The following is a 26,337-nucleotide window of genomic DNA, read 5'->3' on the forward strand; positions in this document are numbered from 1 at the left end:
AAATAAATTGAGATGATTTGCATTAAGATAATTTAAGACAACATCATTTGTGATTTGTAAAACAATATGGACACTCTTCTTACAAGAAATCAAAAGCATCCTCTTAAACATAATTTTAGTAATATGATGGAAACATTAAGCAAGGTGTTAATAGGTGGCATCCCCTCCATGTTACTTTAGCTGACGAAATTAATATTGACAAAATGTACATCCTCCCAGAGCCTCTATCTTTTTTAGGGCATCCCTATATACAGTATATTAACAAATCCTCCTAGAAGAGGTTAGACTTAATTGTAATTTTATTTCTCTGGAATTCAGGTTGGTCAAAATAACCACACATTAAAATGGTGATTCTATAGAGACCTAAAGATAAAGGTGGCATTGCACTATTAAGGTTTTCGTTCTATTACTCGGTTGCAAATATAGAGACACCAAAACATTGGAAAGTGGCTGAAGTCCATGAAATAACACATTCTTGGTTAGGCATGGAAAATAAATCTTGTTCATCATAATCCCACAGTGAACACTAATAACCATTACGTTAAATATAGGGAACCAAAACAGGACACATTTAAAGGCAGAGAAACGTATCTATTGTTTCTATGTAAGATAATCAATCCCTCATTCCTTCCTGCTTTCTGTAACCTATTCAGAAGTCACTAGGCATTGTGAAATTTAGAGATTTCTATACCGATAATGTATTTGTGTCTTTTAAACTATTATGCTCCAAATTTAATCTTCCAGCAGCACACATTTTCTTCTATATACAAATGAAAAACTTTGTTAGAAGCAGCCTACCCAACTTCCCTCATCTTTCATTCCTGAATAAATACTGGCTAATTTGGAAGAGTATGCAGATAGCATCTCCAGAGTACATTAACACATTTCAAAGAATTTACCCTTTATTGATATTAGAAAATGATGGGAAAATGAATTTTTCAAATATCAGAAATGAAACGAAAGTCAGCCATTCATAAAGTACAATATAATTTAGTATGCACCAAGCATGCCAGAATTTAACTTACAGTATATTTCACCTAAAATTGTCTAAAATGTACCCAGGACAACATCTAAACTGTGACTAATTTCATATTCTTGCATCTATAGGTCATATGTTTCAGAATGTCCTGCAGTCAAGCCATTTTGGGTAAAGATTTTTGGATACCTCTAAGATAGCCTTTGATCTAAAATTACTACTAATGCTTTAACAGCATTATTTGAAGTGACACCAGATGGAATATCACTTTGCTATGAAAAACCTATTTCTATATCTTATACTACACTGCTTGCATGCAGACTTATTTTGGTAAGTAGGAAGAATCCTAACTAATCTAGCTTTCTTAACTCATTGGGGAAATTATGTTCTATAATATCTCAAACTTGTAAAAATCAGATTCTATAATTGAGGATTCTGTTCTTTATTTTGGAAATCATTAGAGGAATTCTAAAATAAGCAGACCAGCTTGTGCTGAACTTTTTAATTTTATTTTATTTTTTATTCTATACTAGCCGTCCCCCGTGGATCCGCCCATGTAGTAGTGAAACAGGACAGTGAGAAAAGCTCCACCTGGCTCCCTACTCCTGAAGTTATGCTTCCTCCTCCCGTTGGCCCGCAGCCTCTGTCCCAGATTTGTGCGAATATATCGCTCCTGCAAGTGAACTATGATTCTTAGCGCAATAAGAGAAGTCACAAAATCAACTAGAATGTTCAAGCAAGTTATAGAAAAAAAAAGATCTAAATCTGTTAAGTAGTTCTCTCGTTCGCTAGCTAAGCGGAGATAAGATATATGCTCCGAGGCTGGTGTGTGAGTGAGGAGGTCAGCCACCACCCTCCCCTCGACCTGCTGTATGTCTCTCAGATTTGCACAAATAAATCTGTACCACAAGTGAACTATGATACATAAAGCAGTGAAAGAAGTCGCAAAGTCAACCAGAATGTTCAAGCAAATTATAGAAAAAAAAACAATCTAAATCCGTTAAGTAGTTCTCTCGTGAAAGCGGACTGACATACAGACAGACATTGGATTTTATATATATATATAAAGAGTGTTGGGAAGCACCTGGAGCCCATCCGGGCATGTATATAAGGGGCCGCCTCCCTCCATTTGATGGCTGGAGTCAGGTGGAAGTGGATAAGAGTCTTGGAGCAGAGGAGTGGAGGCGGCTCCAAGTGAGACACTAAGGAAAGAGGCCTGGACTTTGGGGTGATTGGTGCTATGGCACTGGGTTATGCACTCTTTATTGTAAATAACAGTTTGTAAATAAACGTGTGCTGGGTAACAAACTGATGTCCGCCTGTCTGTGTCCGGGGCTCGATATATTACATCCATCCATCTATCACCCAACCCGCTATATCCTAACTACAGGGTCATGGGGGTCTGCTGGAGCCAATCCTAGCCAACACAAGGCACAAGGCAGGAAACAAACCCCGGGAAGGGCGCCAGCCCACCGCAGGGCACACACACCCACACACCAAGCACACTCTAGGGACAATTTCAGATCGCCAATGCACCTAACCTGCATGTCTTTGGATTATGGGAGGAAACCCACGCAGATACAGGGAGAACATGCAAACTCTATACTAGCAAAATACCCGCGCTTCGCAGCGGAGAAGTAGTGTGTTAAAGAAGTTATAAAAAAGAAAAGAAAACATTTAAAAAATAACGTAAAATGATTGTCAAAGTAATTGTTTTGTCACTGTTATGAGTGTTACTGTCATCAAGGATTTGATTATCATTATTTCTTTCAATCAGGTTTGTATTTGGAGGATGTGTTGTGCTCAAATTATGTTCCTTGTTTGTCAACTGTTGTAAAGATAACAGGTTTCATTCATTGAAGTGTTCACTACCCAAATCGGTACTTGTGAATCTAAGATGTTTAACAGGCATTCCCGGTATTAAGTTGTGGATTTGCCTGCGAATATTTAGCAGCAGCATGTCTATGAACTTATGTTAACCTTAAGCTTTACACCTTGCTTTCCTATTGATATGTCTACAAAGGCTTGTCCAGATTCAGAGGGTTGTTCCTTTCTTACTGCATCAATAAACAGCTAGTCTTCCTCTTTATCTTAGACATCACACACTGCATGCACGGGTTTACCTTTACCAGTCCTGCAAAGTCAGTTCATGTGAGCCACTCGGAGTACATGCATCGAAGGTTCTTAGCTGTGGTTGTGCTATTTCGTTAGCTCAGACCCAGCACTTAAAAGTTTCTCTCACACTTTCACTGAGTTTGTGCCAAACACTGGTCTATCCCTGACCATCTCATCTTCGTTTGCATAAGCACAGTCCTTCACCCGTGAATATTTAGCGGCAGCATGTCTATTGGATTGCTGCTGACGGACGGCCTTATATGGGCAGGCACTCAATTACGTGGGAGGCGTGATGATGAGGGACGCAACTCTGCCTCACACAGTGACCGAGCTGCAGGCTATGGCCGTATATATGTACGTAACTAGGTTCCAGTTATGACCGTCACGTAGAATTTCGAAATGAAAATCTTCACCTACTGAAATCGTCACCTGTGAATCTAAGATGTTTAAGAGGCATTGGCGGTTGTCGAAAGGTGTAAAATATTTGGCCATTTTGGTACACTTGAAAGCGACAACCGAACAATTCAGCGGCAGCCATCAACTCACATGCAGATGCATAGGTGAAGGGCTTAAGCATTTCACTCTTATAGTGCTCCTGTGTAGTATAATTATCGCCTTTACCGTCATCAGTCCACACCTTGAACCTGTCCCAGTCATTCAATACATAAGACACAATGTTCCTCCGGATATGAAGAGTGAGCCTGATATGGCCGTGCAATATGTAACAAAGAGAATGGAAAAGGTAGGTGCCATCTCCGGGCATGGAAACCACTCGGCAAGTGACAGTTCTTTGATTGATGGTGATCACCGCGATAGACATGTCAATGGGGGTACGGTTGGAATGATAAAGGAAATGGGTACCTGAACATTGTAAAGTAAGTCTAAAATACCTACACAATAACTATAATCATAATAAATGAACAATAAAACAGCGGAGAAGCCGTGGATTAAATAAAAAGGCTGTAGTTATCAGCAGGGAGACGTGAATCCCGTGGCGAAGCAAGGAAGGGAATGTAGAGACTGGAGCGACGGACGGTCTTATATAGGCAGGCAGCCAACAACGTGGGAGGCGTTGGGATGGGGGACCCAACGCCGCCTCACACAGTGACCGAGCTGCAGGTTATGGACGTATATATGTTGTGGTCCCAGGAGGACCAGAGAAGGGCTTGTGCCTCCTCTAGACCGCAAGGGGGCGTCCGTCCTGGTTATGTTGGGGGCCTCGGGTACAGGGCTTGGAAGCCCAGCCCTGTAGGGACCGTGGCCACCGCCAGGCGGCGCCCAGATGCCTGAGGAACCCTGGAGCCCAGCACTTCCGCCACACCAGGAAGTGCTGGGGGGAAGACGACAGGGGACACCCGGACGGCTTCTGGGTGCGCAGCACTTCCGCCACACTGGGGTGTGGCTAGGACTGATTGCCGGGAAGCAGCTGGAGCCCATCCGGGTTCCTATAAAAGGGGCCGCCTCACTCCAGTCATGGGCGGAAGTCGGGTGGAAGAGGACGGAGCTGGAGTGAGGACTGGAGGCGGCCAGGAGAAAGAAAGGCACAGGACTGTGTGGCCTGGACATTGGGGGAATCGGTGCAGGAGGCACTGGAGTTGGTAGTGCACGATTAAAGACTTGTAAATATTGTAAATAAACGGTGTGTTGGGTGATAAACAAGATGTCCGTCTGTCTGTGTCCGGGCCAGCGTTCACAATGTATGCAAGTAGGATTCAGTTAGCGTTGGGAACCCGCGTACCAAATTTTTAAAGATGGGCCCATAAGTAACAAAGACTGTTGAAAAGTTCAATATGGCGGCCGACAGTGGCATCATACCACCGAAATAAGTACGTACAAAGTTCAACATGGTGGACGTTGTCGACTGTTATGACCGTTACGCGTAGAATTTCGAAATGAAAGTAAGCTGTAAGGAATGAGCCTGCTAAATTTCAGCCTTCTACCAACACGGGAAGTTGGAGAATTAGTGACGTTGGAAAGTTCAATATGGCGGCCGACAGTGACGTCATACCATTGAAATAAGTACGTACATCGGTTTTGGTTAGCACAGGGAAGACGCCTACCAAATTTCATGAAGATGGGGTCATAAATAAGAAAGTTCAACTATGGCGGACGTTGTCGACCGTTATCGACTGTTATGACCGTTACGTGTAGAATTTCAAAATGAAACCTGCTTAACTTTTGTAAGTTAAGCTGTAAGGAATAAGCCTGCCAAATTTCACCTTTCAGCCTTCTACCTACACAGGAAGTTGGAGAATTAGTGATGAGTGAGTGAGTGAGTGAGGGCTTTGCCGTTTATTAGTATAGATATAATATAGAGAGAGAGAGATGAAGATCCACTTTACATGATTTTGTGGCACTCTAAGTCATGTGGCAAAAGTAGCAAAAGGGTTTAAATCACTGATCATACTGTATTTGATTAATTATTAAAGATATCTATGTTTATTAATTGCTTATTGTTGCATCCTGCTACACTTCTCTGTGCTGCAGGAGACAAGAACATGTTACTGGTAATCTATTTTATAGAATTTGAGATACTGAAGCAACTGAATGTAATAAAGCATAATAATAATCATTGTGTGTTTTCTGACAGCTGTATTGCTTACTGTTACACTTACAAATCATTTCAGCATTTACCTACTTTCAATATCAAAATATGGAAAAAATTTATAAAATTATACTGGTAGCGTTTAAACTTGCTCTCAGAGCAACAGTACAAAATGATGAAATTGTGCTTATTTCACTTAGACCAGTCAAAATTTACCAATGAGTAAAGTACACAGATGAAAGGGTTATTATTTTTTGAGTAACTTTCATTATAACAAATACCAAAAATAAAGATGGTAGGACAATAAGGAAATAAAGAATATAAACCAAAGAAAACATTATAATCTAGAGATTAGAGCCATGCAGCATGTTTAAAGAATTAAGTATATACAGTACATTGCTTTTCTTGCTTGTTTATTTTCTTGTTTTGATACTTTGTAAATACTGCTCCACATCTACCTCAATTTTCATCAGCGCCATGTATAAAAAATGACATGTTTGGAGTGACATCAGAAAAGCACACATGTCATGCAGGGGGTTTGTTCATTACAGCTTGGAAGAATGTAAACTTGGCATTGTACTGCTTGCACAGGGCTACAGCACATATGTATAGTTGCTGAGGTTTTAAAGGTCATGGTATCTATTTTTATTATTTATTTTTTGTTCCCTTGTGCTTTTACTAGTGTTAAGTATGATTCATGTTCTCCCATGATGATATCTTGTTTTTCTTATGAATGACAACATTCTGGGATATTTTTGTTGATGGTTGCCATGCCATTACTAGGCCTGGTGATGGGGACGACGCAGTGTGTGATGTCCTCACCACAGCAGAATAAAGGTCAGTGTTTTACACTTTCTGGTCATCCATGGTTTGAATTTACAAACAAAAACCTTTAGAGTGTTTCTTATTGATATTTTCTGAATTACTGTTTCCGAGTATTTTTTCTGTTCTCTGACTATGAATTATATTTCATGTTCTGTTTGTTTCTGGTTACATTTTCCCTTTTAGCTTGCAACCAATAACTAGGTGGAGTAGCAGATACCCAAAAGTTTAAAATTCACAGTTCAACTTAAGAATTAGTTGGTATTTTCTTTGGTGTATTTCAGTGAAGATTCAGTTGATATTCATTAGAAAAATGAGGAAGGATGTTAACATTGTTATTGTATTTGTTTCCTCAGCTAATCCGGCATGTTATATTTATTTTATATTGGGATAATGACAGTGATGAAAACCTCAGTCCGCAATAGGAAATATATATTGATAGATACCAGCTGTAAGAAAGTGTATTTTATACAACATAATGCATAATCTTCTCAAGCCAGCCTACTCCAGTTCATGGCCATAGGGGATTAAATCTTATTCTTGTGCCATTGGCTACAAACCATGCTCCGCAAAATTATACTTATATATATATATATATATACTAGCAGAACACCCGCGCTTCGCAGCGGAGAAGTAGTGTGTTAAAGAAGTTATGAAAAAGAAAAGCAAACATTTTAAATATAACGTAAGATGATTGTTAATGTAATTGTTTTGTCATTGATATGAGTGTTGTTGTCATATCTATCTATTTATATACTGTATATATATATATATATATAGCAAAATACCTGCGATTGGCAGCGGAGAAGTAAAAAGAAAAGGAAACATTTTAATAATAACGTAACATGATTGACAATGTAATTGTTTTGTAATTGTCATGAGTGTTGCTGGCATATATATATATATATATATATATATATATATATATATATATACACACAGAGACACATATATAAACATATATATACATATAAACATATATATAAATATATATATATATATATACACATCTATACACATATATACATACTGTATATACAACATATACATATCTACATATTTACTGTATATACACATATATATACAAATCTACATATATATATCTACATATATATATTAGGTGGGACTCGATTAAAAAATTAATCCAATTAATTAGAGGCTGTGTAAGAATTAATCTTGATTAATCGTATGTAATCGCACACGTAAATTTGCCCCAAATCGCAAATGTTTTTTTTTTTATTTAAAACGGTTTTAGTGGGCGACAGAATCAAATAATAGACATGGACATGAATATTGTAAACTGAAGCTGTTTTAATTTCTGAAAAAAAAGCTTTTAAACTGCATTTGAATTCAAAACAGAAACAAAAATATCATCCCTGGTTAAAATTGGGCAGACTTAAAAATAAAGTGGTAGTTTAAGTACTTTAAGTACATTTTCAGAATAGTATTGTCTTTAAATAATAATAACCAAAATTTCACCATAAAGTGCAGTTTTTCTTCTTAAAAAATAAGTCAGAAACATAAAAGGTAATTTGACCAGCTTACTCTTTAAACTCTGAGTAACATTAGCCAAAATTATTTTGTACATTAGGCTAAAACAGTGTGATCATTGAACATTTTGTAATTAGATGTATTTAGAATTACTAACGGTCACGGAAGTCCAATGATCCCCAGTAAAGCCACAAAGTCCGCTTTCTGTAATGCATCTAATTTTGCTTGCTTTTCAGTGTGCACAAAACCATGCTTTTATCAAGGCTTCTCGGGTAGTCGAAATGATCAGTCGTAGGAACGCGCTTTATTCCGACTCTAACATTTTTGTAGCTGTGATGTGTGCATCAGTGTAATGGATGTACCAGGAAATCATGCATTGACAAAAGTTCCCGTTTGCTTGGAATTGAAAGTGTGATTAAATGCGTTATTTTTTAACGCGTTATGGAGTACATGCATCGAAGCTTCTCAACTGTGCTTGTGCTAAGAAAGGGAAAATTTTAAAAATAACGTAACATGATTCTGTTAACCTAATATTTTTCATACGCCCCAAACCAAGGAGATGAAGGTAAAATGAATCGGTAGCGCTACATAGTCAGTACACCCTCTCGAATCGAACCTCAGTGTTAGAGGCGAAGACTCTACAATTGAGCCACAGCGTGTGGCTTGTCTATGCTAAAGTATGTATTGTAGATCGGGCTATAGATATACATTTATATATATATATATACCCGTACCGCAGTGGAGAAGTAGAAGTTATGAAAAAGAAAAGGGAACATTTTAAAAATAACGTAACATGATTGTCAATATACAGTAATTGTTTTGTGAGTGTTATTGAATGTTGCTGTCATCAAGGATTTGATTATCATTATTTCTTTCAATCAGGCTCGTATTTGTAGGATGTGTTCAAGTTACATTCCGTGTTTGTCAATCGTTGTAAAGATAAGAGGTTTCATTCATCGATTAGTTCCTTACTGCATCAATAAACAGCTCGTCTTCCTTTTATCTGTGATGTGACAAACTGCATGCACGGGTTTTTTTTACGCTGTCTTCCTTTAGCAGGACATTCACTTTTTCCACCGTGTGCTTTGTTTCCGCAGTAGCTGCACTTATGAATATGATTGTATGTATAAGACGCTTCATATTTTTTTGCTGCCTTCTCAATTGTGTAATTCGGTTTTTGTTCAGCACTCTTTGGAACTGTTGCTTTTGTCTGTGCACTGCGTCAGTTCACGTGAGCCGCTTGGTGTTCTTGCATCGAAGGTTCCCAGCTGTACTGGTGTCATCTCGTGTAATGTCAGCTAAGACCCGGCACTTAAAAGTTTCTCTCGCAGTTTCAATGAGTTTGTGCCAAACACCACCCTGACCATCTCATCTTCCTCTGCATAAGCACAGTCCTTCACACGTGAATATTTACCGGCAGTGTTTGTATTGGATTGCCGCTGATGGACGGCCTTATATGGGCAGGCACTAAATTACAAACGCTAGTGGCAGCCTGTCTATGAACTTAATTTAATATAAACTTACGGTTCACGCCGTGCTTTGTTTCTGCAGTAGCTGTACTTATGAATATGCTTGTATGCATCATTTGCTTCATAATGTTTTTCTGCCTTCTCAATTGTGAAATGGCGTTTTGTGCTCATCGCTGGAGTTCTTCCTTGTTCTCTACGTACTTACGTAGGAGGCGTGATGATGTCACACGAAACTCCGCCCCCCGCGGCCATCTCCAACTCAAGACTCCATTACATTATATGGGAAAAAATAGCTTCCAGTTATGACCCTTATGCGTAGAATTTCGAAATGAAACTTGCCCAACTTTTGTAAGTAAGCTGTAAGGAATAAGCCTGCCAAATTTCAGCCTTCTACCTACACGGGAAGTTGGAGAATTAGTGATGAGTCAGTGAGTCAGTCAGTGAGTGAGTGAGTCAGTGAGTGAGTGAGGGCTTTGCCTTTTATTAGTATAGATATGGAGACAACATTCAATTGTAACTGGAACACTATTAGGGCTAACATCAAACTACTCATTTTCTTGTCTAAATAGGACGCTTGTCCTTGCAAGGCCTAGTCATGAATACACCTAGACTCACATGGCAGATGTAATATGATAATAATCCTAGTGTCTGATTTGATTTTTGTAGGTTGTAAAAGCTACCTTCGACTACTTTTACAAGTTATACAGTTTGTAGTAAGTTATATGTTCTAATTGGATATTATTTTGTCATCTTATTGTTAAATATGTACTGGTATTTTAACTTGGTAATGAAACTGTTGAGGTTTTGAATGCTCCATTCATTGGATATTTCTGTGGTTTGCTGGAATGAGGCTGACTAAAGCCAAACAATACAAAGTTTTCATTCCTGTGACGATATTTCCGTCACGTTTTAATATTTCTGTACATTAGCTACATGATTATGGTCATTGTGATGGTGATACATACATTACACAGATTGATTAATGTAAAAACCAAGCAAGTTATTTTACATATTGTTGTATAATGGAGGTAAATAGGGAGATCCTCTGGGCAGAAACCCAGGCTGAATTGCAAGATTTAAAAATGCCTGCAGGATGGGCTTCATACTCTGTGTCTGGGAATTTAACAACATGTTTCAAATATCTGATCCAGATTTAAGTGAACATAACAAAAACTCCTTGATCATTGTGTTAGTCTTTACTTTGTGTGCACTCCAGAATTAGGTAACAATAACAGGTTTGCACAACACTTTACATGTTACATGATGTACACTTTATGACAAAAAGATGTCAGTGATATATGGACCCCTAATATAATTATATATAAAAAAGATTTATTATCTTATAAAATATATCTCCTTTGGGGTATAAATTAAGTATTAAAAAAACTTGGAAGAATGTTTCATTCCTAAAAGACAAGTTGTCCTCATTAAAATTCCTCAGCAGCTGCCGCAGCATTGCATGTTTTTTGATGAAGTGGAGGAGCAATGCACAGACAGTCTGATATGCCTCTGTGCTATTTATGTGTATTGACTAATAAACCAAGCCTTACACTCTTAGCAGGATAGAGACATTTCAGAATTTTGTATGGCAAATTATGTCTCTGCACTTAAAACTATGCTTTTTTGTCAGTACCAAGTCAACAATTGTTTGTATCTCTTGCAAAGTGGAAATGAGAAGACAAACATTTAAATATATCAAAACACTTTCAAGGTGGCTTCAGATTCTTCACTAGACTAATAGTTAAGTGCAGTTCATAGAAAATTTGTACCTGTAGATTCATATCTTTGAAATGTTTTAAGGCCTCAGGGTGCGGTTATTCTCTATGAAAACCCATGGACCAAGTAATTTATAATTCTTTTAAGTACAAGTTAATCTATTTCTGGATCTGCCTTTTCCACTATAGGGCTGTAGGGAACCTGAGTCTATCCTGGTAACAAATAGGTGCAAGGCAGGAAGTGTCTGAGGTCAGAATAACAATCCATCATAGGCCCAAATAAATCCAAAGTAATAAAAGGGCTGGTAAAGGCTGTCACAATTTATGGATTAAAGGGATAATGTACTGTACTTGCTGACTTTTAGCTCTTATTTATAAATGAGTCATTCTGTTTTAGGAGATCGACTAGCATGTCTCTTGCTTTTTGATTAGATTTTAGGTCTACTCTAGGTACAGTCTAGGTTTTATTTAAGTTAAAGAGTTCTGAATGACTGACATTTGGGGTCTATAAACAGTGTAAAGTGATCTTTAACATCCTCACCACAGCATACACATACTTGTCGACAAGCAAATAATGAGCCAAACAAATGAAATGATCTTTATCACTCAGTGTCAGTGGTTTGTCAATTTGTTGAGTAGGCAGCAATTGTAAATTTATAAAGCAAAGAAAACCACAGGTGCCTCCAAGGCAAAACAGTAAGAATAATTCTGCAAATGTTTAGTCTAAATATTTTAAACATAACTAAATTGTCAGAATTCAAATATAAAAAAAGAATTCAATATATTTTGTACTTTGCATTTTTATTGTGGGCTCCATCCCAATGTATTTTACATTTGCAACATAGTGCAATTGCCTTCCTGTTTTGTTTTTCATTTGTTTTTTTATTATTATTAAACTATTGAGATGTGACATACTGGGATACATAAAGTGTGAGATGGGAACTGAACTGGCAGCCTTGTGGTTTACACTGCAGTAGATTATCCACTAGGTTACAGGATGCAAAACCTTTAAATGTACTATAATATTTTACAAGTGAGTGGAAAGAATAAAGAGTGCTCAATACACATTTTCCAACTAGATACAGTGCTCTATGCATTGTGTGAAGTTAATAATGAAATAAGGTATAAGGGAGCAATGGAGTTGAACCAAGGCTCACTGAACTACTGACAAATGTTTGCTAACAGAGTGCTGCTGCTTACATGCTTCAAGCAAAAAAACCAAGTAATAGAGCAATAACCAAAAGGGCTCTGCCAGTCCAGTTCCACTCTCAGTAGTGTACTTGCGTCCATTGCACCTGCATGTGTGATGACTCTGCTGTTCTGTATGTCTGCATTGAAAGGTCTGGGTTGTTGACAGGTCCAGGGAGAAAATTGTTGGAAGACACTGCAGACATTGTTCAAATTTCAGTTCTGAAAAAAAAAAATATGCAGAAATAAGAAAAGAGAGGATTACAATGGCAGTCACTTGGAGATTGGAGAGACTGTGGTGCCCCAGTTATAATATTTCCTTTTCTGCATTTGTGACTCTGTGTCACTGACTGGTGTATTTTACACCAGTTTTTGAAAGATTAATGAATAGATTTTAATTTCTTCCATGTCCTCTTTATATTCTACTAGCCGTCCCCCACAGCTGTGCCCACGTGGAAGTGAAACAAGACAACGATGAGGGCCCTGCCTGGCTCCCTACTCCTGACATCACGCTTCCCCCTCCCCTCAGCCCGCAGCCTCTGTCTCAGATTAGCATGAATATATCACTTCTGCAAGCGAACAATGATTCTTAGCGTGATGAGAGAAGTCACAAAATCAACCGGAATGTTCAAGCAAATTATAGAAAAAAACCCAATCTAAATCCGTTAAGTAGTTCTCTCATGAAAAAGAAACAGACAGATGTTGGATTTTATATAAATATATAGAGATATCTCTTGTAGTCTTCACTGTTTATGTACATGTTAAAAAGGGAGAAGCCCCTAACTCCTTCAGACCACATTGATCTCACTTAAGCATCTTTTGAAGCAACTGTATATCAAAGTTAATATACTGCAGCTCATTTTTGGTCTTATTCATTAATTTGCAAAAATTCATTTATTTAAAGTGTAATTTTAAATTGGACATATTGGGTAACTCACATCATGTTCTAGGTAATTATATGATTTGATAATTGTGCCCAACAAAATAACAACAATTTGCATTGTTGGCATTGATAGATAGATAGATACTTTATTAATCCCAGGGGAAAATTCAAAAAATTGCTGCACAATGTGAAGGTTGATATATGTTGACTGTACTTCACACAGTATGTAGCTATACAGTGAAGACATTCATAAAACACCTGTTTATATGCAGACAGCAGTTAAGCTAATAACATATTATTTCCTATACACTGTACATGTCATTCCTACATATTGTTATTATGAGGGTGTAATATTGCTAGCAAAATACCCGCGCTTCGCATCGGAGAAGTAGTGTGTTAAAGAAGTTGTGAAAAAGAAAAGGAAAAATTTTAAAAATAACGTAACATGATTGTCACTGTAATAGTTTTGTGACTGTTATGAGTGTTGCTGTCATCAAGGATTTGATTATCATTATTTCTTTCAATCAGGTTCGTATTTGTAGGATGTGTTGTGTTCAAGTTACATTCCGTGTTTGTCAATCGTTGTAAAGATAACAGGTTTCATTCATCGATTCGTTTCTTACTGCATCAATAAACAGCTCGTCTTCTTCTTTATCTGAGACCTGACACACTGCATGCACAGGTTTTTTTTACACTGTCTTCCTTTATGCGTTTTTTGTTCAGCGCTCTTTGGAGCTGTTGCTTTTTGTCTGCTTACTGCGTTCACAGTCAGTTCACGTGAGCCGCTCGGAGTACATGCATCGAAGGTTCTTAGCTGTGCTTGTGCTATCTCGTGCGATGTCCACGGCTTTATTTAATGTTAGCTAAGACCCGGCACTTAAAAGTTTCTCTTGCATTTTCGCTGAGTTTGTGCCAAACACCACCCTGACCATCTCATCTTCGTCTGCATAAGCACAGTCCTTCACCTGCGAATATTTAGTGGCAGAGTGTTTCTATTGGATTGCCGCTGACGGACGGCCTTATATGGGCAGGCACTCAATTACGTGGGAGGCGTGATGATGAGGGACGCAACTCCGCCTCACACGGCGACCGAGCTGCAGGCTATGGCCGGTATATACGTACATAAGTAGGTTCCAGTTATGGCATCATACCACTGAAATAAGTACGTACATCGGTTTTGGTTAGCGCAGGGAAGCCACCTATCAAATTTCGTGAAGATGGGGCCATAAATAAGGAAGTTCAACATGGCGAACATTGTCAACCGTTGTGACCGTTACACGTAAAATTTCGAAGGACTGAGCCTGCCAAATTTCAGCCTTCTACTTACACGGGAAGTTGGAGAATTAGTGATGAATGAGTGAGTGAGTGAGTCAGTCAGTCAATCAGTGAATGAGGGCTTTGCCTTTTATTAGTATAGATTCTTACTTTTAGTTTTCATTATTATACCTCATCCGCCTCTTCCAGAAGAGACATTGGGAAAGTTCTTGGCTTTGACAGATTGTAAAAGTCCACTCCTAAAGGGTGTCCACCCAGTGAAAAATCAGTAAAAAAATAATGTTTTAGCCTTTTTTGTCATGTACTTGCCCTCATATCATATATTTAAATACTGATCCCATAATAACATCCTAGTAACAACACTGATCCTGGTAAAAATAAACCCCTCTGGGTATATGGCCTTTATAAAAATGTAATGGCCTATTTAATGGCACTTTAATTACGGGGAGCAAAACTTCAGTAATCAATATATCCATTCATTTCTTGAACCCACATATTCCATTACAGTGTCACAGGCAGCAGAACCAGATGCAAAGTAAGAACCCAACTTTGATAGAAAACCAGGCCACTGTAAGCTATGCACATTCACTCACTCACATACCCTTACTCCTTTATTTAGGGTAATTTTCGAGGGTCAAGGAAACCGCCTGCTTGTACCTGAGATGTGTGAGGAAGACATGTTATATGAAGAAAAAAACATCATGAGAATTTGTAGACAAAGCTGCACAGATGGTGACAAGCTAGGGTTTAAACCAAGGAAGGAACTGTTAGCTGTCCAGTGCTAACTGCTGCATCCTTGGGCTGCTGAAGATCTAAATTAATCTGAAAAAAAAATCTAAAGCATAAATGAATAAATAAATAAACATGCCAAAACTGAAGTATTAGCATTTCCCTTCCCTTTGATATTTTCTACTGATTTACAGGCTGCACCTCACAGTTTATCAAAATATTAAATTCCATACCCCCACTTTCATGGTTTTTTAAAGGCATTTCTTATGTCTCTTTCTTTGCTTATTGTCTTCCAATTTGTATATCATGAGCAAGGGAAAGGTGCTACATAAGTAAATTGTAATATTATTATTATTATTATTATCTGCCTATGATGCTCACATTTTTTTTAATACACTTGCAAAGCACTATTGCAGTTTTAACATGCAGCCTGTGAGTAGGTCCCAGTGCCCTTCTGCCTCAACAATTTGTTTAAAGCTCCTTGCTTTTTCACTGTAGAGTGTTTCACCTGGCCAAGCAATGCAGAACTGTTATTTGCTTGTGACACTGAGGTTCCATTTGTTTCTCACGGCCTAAAACTCCAGCTCTTCCTGGATACTTGATGCAACACCATGCCCCACCAAATATTTTAAAATATGTTCAGATTGGACTTTCCTCTTCTTTAATTGTGCAGAATTATCTACACTTTTATTCCTTATTAAATACTGTATATATGAAAATATACAGAAGTTAATTTACTCAGTTATGAAATCAATAGGATTTTAAGAGGAGTCATCTCAGCACTGCCCTGTCAGCACAAACTATCAAGTCTCATTAAAGTCTCCAGTAAAGCATAAAGATTAGATCATTGAAAACAGATTCCCCTTCCCCATCCACATACTGGTTTGCATCATCACTTTATACACTCTGTCTAACAAATATGAGCTGTTTTGCCAGATAAGCATGAAGTTGAAATTCTTAAATATAATTTAGTAAATGCACTTCTACAGCTATCTGTGAAAGATGAGAAGACTCTGGGTGGGCAATGTGGGGGAGTTGTCTTTACTGTACGAACCCTGGTGCTCCAGATCTGTCTATCAGAAGGAGCTTTTTCCCTTTTCATCAGATTTTCATGGACTGCCATGTGGCCTGCCTTGACCTATATTGTAAAAGGCGGCTGTCAAGTGCCCACTTCACTGAGGTCAGAGCGTGACGGGACCACTTGACACCACACGCTACGGTTAAATTTCAGGGAGACGCACTATAGTTTCTAGAGCCTAGCTCATTATACAGTAGCTACCATTGTGTAAAAAAAGAACTGCTGACTAAGATCTGAACATATTAACTTATAAATCCAGCTAGTTATTTTGCTATATGCTCACATCATATGATGTCTCAAAGGTAATTAATTTCAGAATTTTGATCTGCACAACCTTGAACTAGTCCAAAAGTGAATAGTGCTCTGCCCATGATGTGCAGTGTGTACGGTTTTCTTTCAACCAGACTATGAATATGAACATTAAACTGGGTCAGTCAAGGTTCTGTGTTATTGTGTGGTTCTGAGTCTCTCATTTTTCTCAATTTGTCTTAATTGCTAAACAAAGTCTGTTCAATTGTACTATTTTTGTTTTTACAAGTCAAATTTGCAAGCTTTTTCTTGGGTCATTTTCTTCATTTTACTCCCTGCTGCACCAGTGCAACATTACATTTACAAGAGTACCAAGTGGCCAATGGCAAAATAAAATATGACAAAATTGTAAAATAAGTTCTACATAGATATGATGAGATAATAATAGCTCATATAGGAGTAATATTCCAGGTACACCAGAAATCTGAAATTGAGAAGAGTGGCAAAAAAAGACACTTGGGGAAAAAAAAGTAATGTAAAATTTTATCTACTTTTATCATAACAAAAAAATGGGATGATTTAGTTTGACTGTTTAATTTGTCTGTCCTCTGTGCTAAGTGTTATGTATGGTAAAAACGCTGTGTCTAAAATACATCACATAATCTTCTCAGACATGTTAATCCAATTCGGAGTAGAGAGGTACTGAAGAGAAAACCTGCCAAAATTTCTGAAAGTTTTGAGATTTTTTTTTAACTCAGTGGAGCGCCTGATAGCAAAAAAAAAAAAAAAAATAGGTGACTGATAAAGAATTGAACATTTTCAAAAATATTTTAATAACTAAGTATCATGAACATGTGGTCTAAACTAAATTGTAAAGAAACCCTCACCATTTTTTCTAAATCTTAGAAAAGCTCAATATGTACACCTCATGTCACATGGCACACGCCAGTCCCATAGGCTAATTCATCGCAGACCCTTGGCAGCATATTATTGTTGAAGGTGAACACCGCTGCCAAAATTGTGGTATTATTTGAGTATCACTGTTCAATAAACATCCACTGTCCAAGTTTGGCAAGGTTAAACAATTTGATAAAAAAATGCCCAAGTACTACGATTTTTATCCAATGATAGCTAGATATAGGTCATCTCTTGGTGAAGAGAGATTCAATGATCTTGACTTTGCTGATGATGCTGTGATCTTCGTGGAGTCAATGGAAGCTTTAATCTGGGCCCTTGAGACACTGAGCGAGGAGTCTGAATGTCTGGGCTTGCAAGTGTCCAGGATAAAAAAAACAAGATCCAGGCCTTTAATGACTTCTTGGGCTCAGCCATCAACAGTGTTTCTGTCTGCAGAGAGAGTGTCAACCTCGTTGAGAGATTTACTTACCTCAGCATCAACATTCATGTCTCCAGTGACTCTTCCTATGAAGAGAGTAGACTATTTGGTAGAGCATGGTGGGTCATGAGGTCACTGGAAGGGCGGTGTAGCGCTCCTGCTATCAATGCAAAAGGATTAAGGTCCAAGTCCTTGTGCTTCCTGTTTTGCTATATGGTTGTGAGACATGGATGCTATCCAGTGACCTGAGATGAAGACTGGACTCCTTTGGTAATGTTTGTCTTTAGAGAATCCTTGGGTACAGCTGGTTACAAGCGGCTGCTCACAATGTCCCGAATGAGGCACATTACGCACATTGTGAGGGAGCGTTAGTTATGGCACTTTGGCCATGTGGCGTGAATCCCCGAGGGTGATCTGACTCACAGGTTCCTCATTGTTGAGGACCCCAGCTGCTGAACCAGGCCAAGGGGACACTCACGTAATATCTGGCTGCTGTAGATAGATGGTTATTTCCAGAGGGTGAGACTAGACTGCATGTCTGCTTGAGGGGTTGCCAACCGGTATCCTGAGCTGTTTCATCATGTGGTGGGTGTGGCAACGCACTGTACCAGTGCATGCTCCCCATCCTAACCTGACCTGTTCTGACAGCTAGAAATACTGATCCTAAAAGAGTCAGGGTGGTATTATATTTTCATTCTATTTTAGGGGGGGCTTGAATGTAGTGCATAACACCCATACACATGATCTAACCTCTGGCCTGTTGTTTTGTCATTCAGTGTCCCCAGTTTCATTGTGCATGTGTTGATGTTGCTAACAAATATTGCTGACTGAAATGATGTTCCTGTTGGTGGCAGCCCTGTTGTATTTTTGCTGTCTGTGTCTTGTGGCTTTTTATTCACACCTGACAAATATGTTATGAGGTATGTGCTACAGAATTGTAATTACTCTATTGCATCACTGACTAATACTATGCAGTTCTTACTTACTGTACATGCTAAACTTAATGAAATCCTTTATTCATAGGGATTAGGTGTGCTGAATGTCTATTATTGTCTAAAGTTTAACATAAGCTGCCTTTATTCAGTCTATTCTCTCCTGACATTTTAGACCTCCCTAACTTTCTCGTATACAAAGCATAGGGGAAGTTTTGGAATCCTATAAAAATTCCATTTCGAGATTTTGATGAATCTTGACATTTTAGACCTCCCTGTGTCCGAAAAACACCATATTTGTGTGTGTGTGTGTGTGTATGTAAACATGATCACTTGAGTATGCTTTCACTTCGGTCAACCAAAATTTGCATACAAGTATTAGGTACAAAATGTAGATTTCTATCAACTTTTTGTCTATTTCCGTTAACCGGAAGTGGTACTTTGCCTTTTATTCATGTAGGTGCAGAGTCCAATTTGTTCAATTTCACTTTTATAATAATTGTTCATTATATTATTAATTTGATTTGACTTGTTGATGGTTCTTTAATGTACATAATATAAAAATATAGTTATTGTCTTGCGGTTTACTCCTTAAATATCCTTCCCCATATCTGAGTATATGAGAAAGTCTAGGGGAGAACACTCCTGATTTTTTTGTTTACTGAACCCCTAAGATCCTACAGAATCATTTAACCTTTATGTACTTTTGTATGTAGGATTTTGACTTAAATTGTGACTTTGTATCTTTGTGTACATATTTAGGTTTGTTCTGTTTCTGTATTTTGTGAGATTATATGTTTTTTCCAACATTTGCTTTATTTTTTTTTAAAGCGTTCAAACATTATGTTGCCTATTGTTCTGATGCTTTATTACTTTTACATTCCAACATGTTGGAAAAATATTCTTGCATACTTAAGAGAAGCCATTTATCTATATGTTCACATGTTTGCTATGTGTGTTTGTGTGTGTGTTAAGTGCCTTTAAAGGGTAATCGCTCCCTCGAAGTTTTCACATTTCTTAAACAACACTGAATCACAGTAATTTTAATTTGGCTTTTTGACACTGATCAACAGAAAAAGACTCTTTAATGTAAAAGTTATAAATATATTACAAATATAAAATAATTGCAAACATATATTAAAATAATTAATGTGTGTCATATTAAAGGGAGTGAATACTTGTTTTATATTAGTAATTAATTTAGATCACTTTCTGAGATATGTTTTCACAGGTTTCATATGTTTGAACATTATGAAATCTTTTTCTTTCGATTAATTTTTTTTTGAAAAAGGTAAATTAAATCTACTGTGCTTCAGTGTTGTATAGCAATAAAATGTGAAAACTTCCAAGGGATGAACAATTTTTATAGTCACAGTACACGAGGTGTGGCAGAAAAGTAATAAGACTGGCAACACTGCAAGCGATCTGGCAACGCAGCGCTGTTGTCCTTGATAGAGCACGTGTATCAGTACCCTCCCATAGCTCAGTGCGCGTTTCAACTCCTTCCGTTAACTACGTGATTTTCGTGACTGCTATTAGCGAAGTTGTGTTTTTGGTTGTGCGTCACGCAAAATGGAACAGCGGAATTTGGAGCAACGTTGTGCCATTAAACGGCAAGTGTGACGTTTGAAAAGTTAAAACAGGCCCATGGGGAACATTCTTTATCCCGAGCTCAAGTTTTTCGCTGGCACAAATCATTTTTGGAAGGCAGAAAACACATTGAAGATGAACACCGTTCAGGGAGGACTTCAACTTTGAAAACCAATGAAAACATCGAACGTGTGAACACTCTTGTGAGATCAGACTGTCGTTTAACATTAAGAATGTTGAGTGAACAATTAAATTTGAACAGATTTACCGTTCATCAAATTTTGACTGAACATTTGCACATGCGAAAGGTCTGTGCCAAAATGGTGCCGAAAAACTGCCCTCTCCATAACAGAATTTTTGACCTCACAAGGCATTCCTGTGGTTCCCCAGCCCCCTTATTCACATGACCTCAGTCTGTGTGACTTTTTCCTTTTTCCTAAACTGAAAAATGTCCTCAAAGGACGTAATTTCGGGACTTTAGAAAACATCCAAAAGAGTGTAACGCACATGCTGAAGACCATACCAGTTGAAAACTTCCAGCGCTGCTACCAACAGTGGGAACGTCGTCTCCATCGGTGTGTAGCTGCCCAAGGGAACTACTTTGAAGGGGATAACATTGATGTTTGAAAAAAATAAAAACTTTGGTAAATAAAAAATCAGTCTCATTACTTTTCTGCCACACCTCGTATGTGAATATTTTCTGCACAAATATAATTTAGTTCATATTTAAGATTGTGTTACCTATGATAAAAATTGCATTGAAAATACTTGATTATCATGAAACATTTAAATTTTCTATCTAAAAGATGCACAGCTTTTCCATAGCCATAAATACCAATAATTTTGTAGATAAATGGCAGAAAACAGCACTTTGCCTTACCATGAGTTTACAGAGTTACATAATGTCAAACAACTTAGGAAAAAAAACTGAAATATTATCTATTATTAAAAAAAATATCTTGGAAGGAGACGAGACGCAATTTTCTTGGAGAGACACTTACACGTCCTTCGAGACGAGACTTTGTGCCAAGAGATTTAACCACACCCGGTCCGGAAATAAAAGACATAATAGATGACAAAGTAGAATGTCGTAAAAAATTCAAAAACTTTGGCGTGGTACACATGCAGAGCAGGTTAGAGATAATGGAATTATGAAAATTCGAAAGTCTCAAAAAAATGATAGTAAAGATTGCATTAGTGCAAACAAACGGAAATTATTACTCTGTGAAATAAAGGAACAGCTAAAAGAGATTGAATATATTATTTGGATTTAAACTTTAAGTCGCAAACTTGTAGAACGTCTAATTCATGCTGCCATAATGGAAAAAAAGTGATTCTGCCCAATGAAGAGGTGCATCCACGAGAATTAAAAGATTTGTTGTTTGGTGAAAGTGAAATCCCATGAGAGAAAATTTCAAGCCCTGCGAGAAAAGTCCTGTCCACATAACCATACAAAACGGTTCAATCATTTCTCATTTGTGTGAATGCTGTTGTCAGACACATTTGTCGTATTGGATGTATTTACAAACAGGCAATCAAAATTCAATGTGATATTGATGAAAAGGTAAAAGCGAAAAGAGATCGAATATATTGACATAGGTGATATGACAGAAGTATGTAGATATTATTTGGCTTTAAATGTTAAGCCGGAGACTTGTAGATCATCTAATTTGTGTTGCCATCAGGGAAAAGTAGTGTTTCTTCCCAATGAAGAGGCCTATTCACAAAAATTAAAAGTTATGTTGTTTGGTAAAAGTGAAATCCACATGCGCACGAGATAGAGATGTGAATTTGCTGATGCGAAGCGTGGGCAGGGTGTGGGCATTGGGTAGGTAGCAGGGGGCATAGCCCCTTAGTTTAATAAAATATTAGGTTTCTATTCAAGTTGTAATGCCAATCTGTCACCCTGTGGCACACCTGGTTGAGAACTATGTGGTGCTCTGTTAACAATTTCCTGTGCCATTTTTTGTTTGTAAAGAATTGCCAACATGCTGTTCTTATGCATGTTATATTTCCAAATTAGTGACTGTGATAGATGGCCAGGAACCCTGCCCCGCAGCACTTCCGCCACACTGGGGAGTGCTGCCGGAAGTACATCGTCAGGCATCTGGAGCACATCCAGGACGAGATAAAAGGGGCCACCTCACTCCAATCAGAGATGGAAGAAGGACGAAGCTTGCGTGGCAGGAGTGGAGGCGGCCAAGAGAACCAACGACTGTAACCTGTAAATAATTGTAAATAAGTGTGTGTGGTGGACACTGCGTTGTCGTGTCTGTCTGTTGCCGGGCTATCCTTTACATGACTTGGAAGCAATTCCTGAGTCCTGATTTTGTTGCTTGTGCAAATATAATCTAGTGTACAAAGGATTATTTCCTGCCCTTCATCTGATGCTGCTGAGGTAGGCATGAACCTGAAATTGAGAAAATAGTTGATGAGTATATTTTTGCTGGTTTATTTTCACTCAAGATTTTTGCATTAATTGACAAAAATCAAGATTTATATCATGATTATTTTGCATGGTAACAAATTAAATGAAATATCCAAGCATTGCAAAGGGAGCAGTGAAGAATGGTTCTTATATCCAGTATGTTATGGATTTGACGTAATGAGCCTAGAAATGTTCATGGCTATATTCTCAGAACATTCAGAATGAAGCCCAACTGACAAGTGCCTGTATCCATATATTCACATTTATTACCAGTTTTTCATGTCATGACAAAAATAATTTGAAGAAACTCCCACTGGTAGCACTCAGTGTTATGTTTCCTGAAATTCTCAATTTTCTTTCTTGCATTGATGTACCTCTCTAATTTAGCAATTCGGATCACTTCCTGACATGTTGATTTTGTCACACATGAGATCCTTGAAATCATCTCTCACTATGTGGCCCTGATTGGCATTTCTAATGAGCTGTAATTTTTTTTTTGACTTCCAACTTCATCCAATGTGTTTAATCTTTTTTCCCATTTGTTTGGTGAGACACCAAAAAAAACTCTCAAATTGAATCAAAGAGCTATCACAGCATTATATGTCTGATAGTGTGGGCATCACTATTCCAGCTTTTCTCAGTATGGTTTCTTTCATAAACAGAAGACTATGTAGGTGTAGAAATTAATTTCTTATGTCAAACTGTTCCTATTGTGTACTGTTTCTTAATATTTTGTCCTTTATTTTGATAGCTTGCTTTTTTGTGGTCAATAAGTGAAAACTGCAGTTTTGCCTGTGCTAAAGAAGCTAACTGAAAATTAGTTATTGCTCCACTTTGTGTTGTAATGTCTGTAAAATACACTGAAACCTATGCTGGCAATATATTACTACATGTGGTATCCATCCATCTGTCTGTTTTCTCAATATTATGGTTAAAGGAAAATGGAGGTTATTTCAGCAGAATTTGGCATGAAGCAGGAGGAACCCTGAATAATAAGATAGCTTTCTTAAATTATATAAAATCGAACAGTAGTTCCTAGGTTCAGTCCTGGAGAGCCCATTTCGGCTCTTTGCTTTTAATTGGACCCCAATCTTAATAATATGACTGTGACTGCCAAGTCAGAAGGTATTTCTTTCTTTTTAAATTTTCTTCCTTTTTAATCATTCTGATGTGTGTTTGGACCATAATATTTGTGTATATATATTTTTTATCTATCTATTTATGTATTTATTTATTTTGAAAGCACCCGTAGAAAGTCAAACTTCTCTTGTAGACAAATGACATTCTGTCTATCTATGTTTGTAGCTTTGCTTCCAAAAATGCATAAAATTCATAAAAATATGAAGATATAATACCAGTTTGCACTGTTTTGGACATACTACACTTCATTTCTTGTTTATTATGGCCATGGAGAGTAGCAACATGATGTTTGTTGGTTTGAAATTCACAAAAGAATTTCATTGTACTCTGTTTGTGTGGCACTACTACTACTATTATCATTAAGTGTTATTACTAGAATACAGTTAAATGAGCAGACTACAGAGAAAGGAAAAGTTAGATGATAATAAAATGACAATAGAATTGAACATGTGAAACTATGTAAAAATTATAAATATGCCAAAATTACTTATAAATGGGATGCCTAGCACGACTGCATTTTCCAAATACGGAATACAAGAAGAAAAAAAGCCCAGCTAATTGAACAACAAAATCAGTTTGAGGTAAAATGAATTAACTGATTATGAAACTGATTGGAACAAAAACCTGTAGCCACAGTGAACGAAGCTGCCTCTACTGGACTCTTCATTTTTTTGTCTATACTCTGGTCATCATATATTAACCCTTTATTTATTTTCATCTTGGTATTGACCACATTTATATGTATTTTTGCATCAGTCGCATGACTTTGCTGTCAAGAGCTTTTGCAAAGAGTCACCATAGACATGAATGTCACTACTGAGATAAGTAAACCTCTCAACAAGGTCGATAATCTCTCTGCAGACAGACACACTGTTGATGGCTGTGTCTTAGAGGTCATTAAAGGCCTGGATTTTGTTTTTTATTCAGGACACTTGCAAGCCTAGACTCTCAGACTCCTCGCTCCGTCTCTTGAAAGCCCTGATCAGAGCCTCCACTGACTCCGTGAAGATCACAGCATTGTCAGCAAAGATGAGATCAGTGAATCTTTCTTCAGCAGCAGATGCCCCACAGCCGCTGGTCCCCACGACCCTGCCCAACACCCAGTCCATGGAAGTATTTAATAAAGTAGAAGCAAGAACACATCCCTGACGAACCTCAGAATAAACTGGGAAAAACACAGAAGTTATTCCTCATTTCTGCACAGCACTCATAGTTCCAGTGTTCAGGCCAATCATGATATCCAGCAACCTTGAGGGAATCCCGTGAAGTTTCAGGATGCTGAGATTTTTTCTTTTCAAAAAATGCTATTACTTTCTGAAAATGTTCAGATGCACCAGTACAACTAATTTTTGTAGATCACCTTCATCCACTACTTTTTTTCCATTTTTCATACTATAGAAAAAAATGGGGAACTAACTGGTTAGCTGTAATCTCTTACACAGATAATAAAGTCCTTCAAGTCCACTTTGCTTATAACTAAATCTAAAGGATGTTAGATATTGTTAAGATGCATGCAATTTTTGTTCAGTTAACCCAAGAATGTTTTTAAGAAAAAAAAAAAGAAAAATAATGAGGCAAATATTTAATTTGTCAGTGGTGGGCTGGCGCCCTGCCCGGGGTTCATTTCCTGCCTTGCACCCTGTGTTGGCTGGGATTGGCTCCAGCAGAACCCCGTGACACTGTAGTTAGGATATAGCAGGTTGGATAATGGATGGATGGATGGATATTTAACTTGTACCTTGTGTAAAGGCATGAAAAGGTATAGATGAGGTGTGGAACAGGAGTGGAGCACCATACTGGCAAGAAAGAGAAGAGACCCTCTACAAGCCATGGTATTGTAAACACAGACTGCAAGGGGCAATAAGTCCAGTTTTGTGGGGTCTGCCTCAGGTGGTATTTGAAACTGTATTACATTCTACTTGAAGCAGACAATTCTGATTAATAAGTACGACACAGCATAAACTGGGTTATAAGTCATCAATATATAGATAAGGAAAACAGGAATTCAACAGAAGTTCAGTTTAATAACAAGTGTCTTATCGTTCTTTGTGTAAAGAAAAACTTCTAAATGTTTGTGTGAAATTTACCCTTAAGTTTCCAAATGTGTCCCTGCGTTCTTGATGAACTCATTTTAAATTAGCAGTCTCGATCCACCGTACTAATTCCGTTTATAATTTGAAACACTTCAATCATGTCACCTCTTGATCTTCTTTTCCTTAAACTGTATAGACTCAGCTCTTTAAATCTTTTCTCATAATTCAACCCTTGTAACTCTGGAATCAGCCTAGTTTAGGGCGGAGTGGTTGCTCTGAGGCTAAGGATCTGTGCCGGTATCCAGAAGGTTGCCAGTTCGAATCCCCATCACTGCCAAAAGAG

The 26,337-nt window shown here is 37.7% G+C and overlaps 1 protein-coding gene across 1 annotated transcript in view; it reads right to left on the reverse strand.

Moving 5' to 3' along the window:
* foxn1 (forkhead box N1) overlaps positions 1 to 26,337 on the reverse strand; it is a 78,571-nt gene that overhangs the window by 33,668 nt on the left and 18,566 nt on the right. Inside the window, exon 2 of the mRNA XM_039757073.1 lies at positions 12,429 to 12,543. Coding sequence (XP_039613007.1) covers positions 12,429 to 12,527 — 99 coding nt within the window. The 5' untranslated portion in view covers positions 12,528 to 12,543. The remainder of the gene's footprint in view (positions 1 to 12,428; positions 12,544 to 26,337) is intronic.

Source organism: Polypterus senegalus, chromosome 6 (genome assembly GCF_016835505.1).
Source record: "Polypterus senegalus isolate Bchr_013 chromosome 6, ASM1683550v1, whole genome shotgun sequence".
Taxonomy (NCBI): Eukaryota; Metazoa; Chordata; class Cladistia; order Polypteriformes; family Polypteridae; genus Polypterus; species Polypterus senegalus.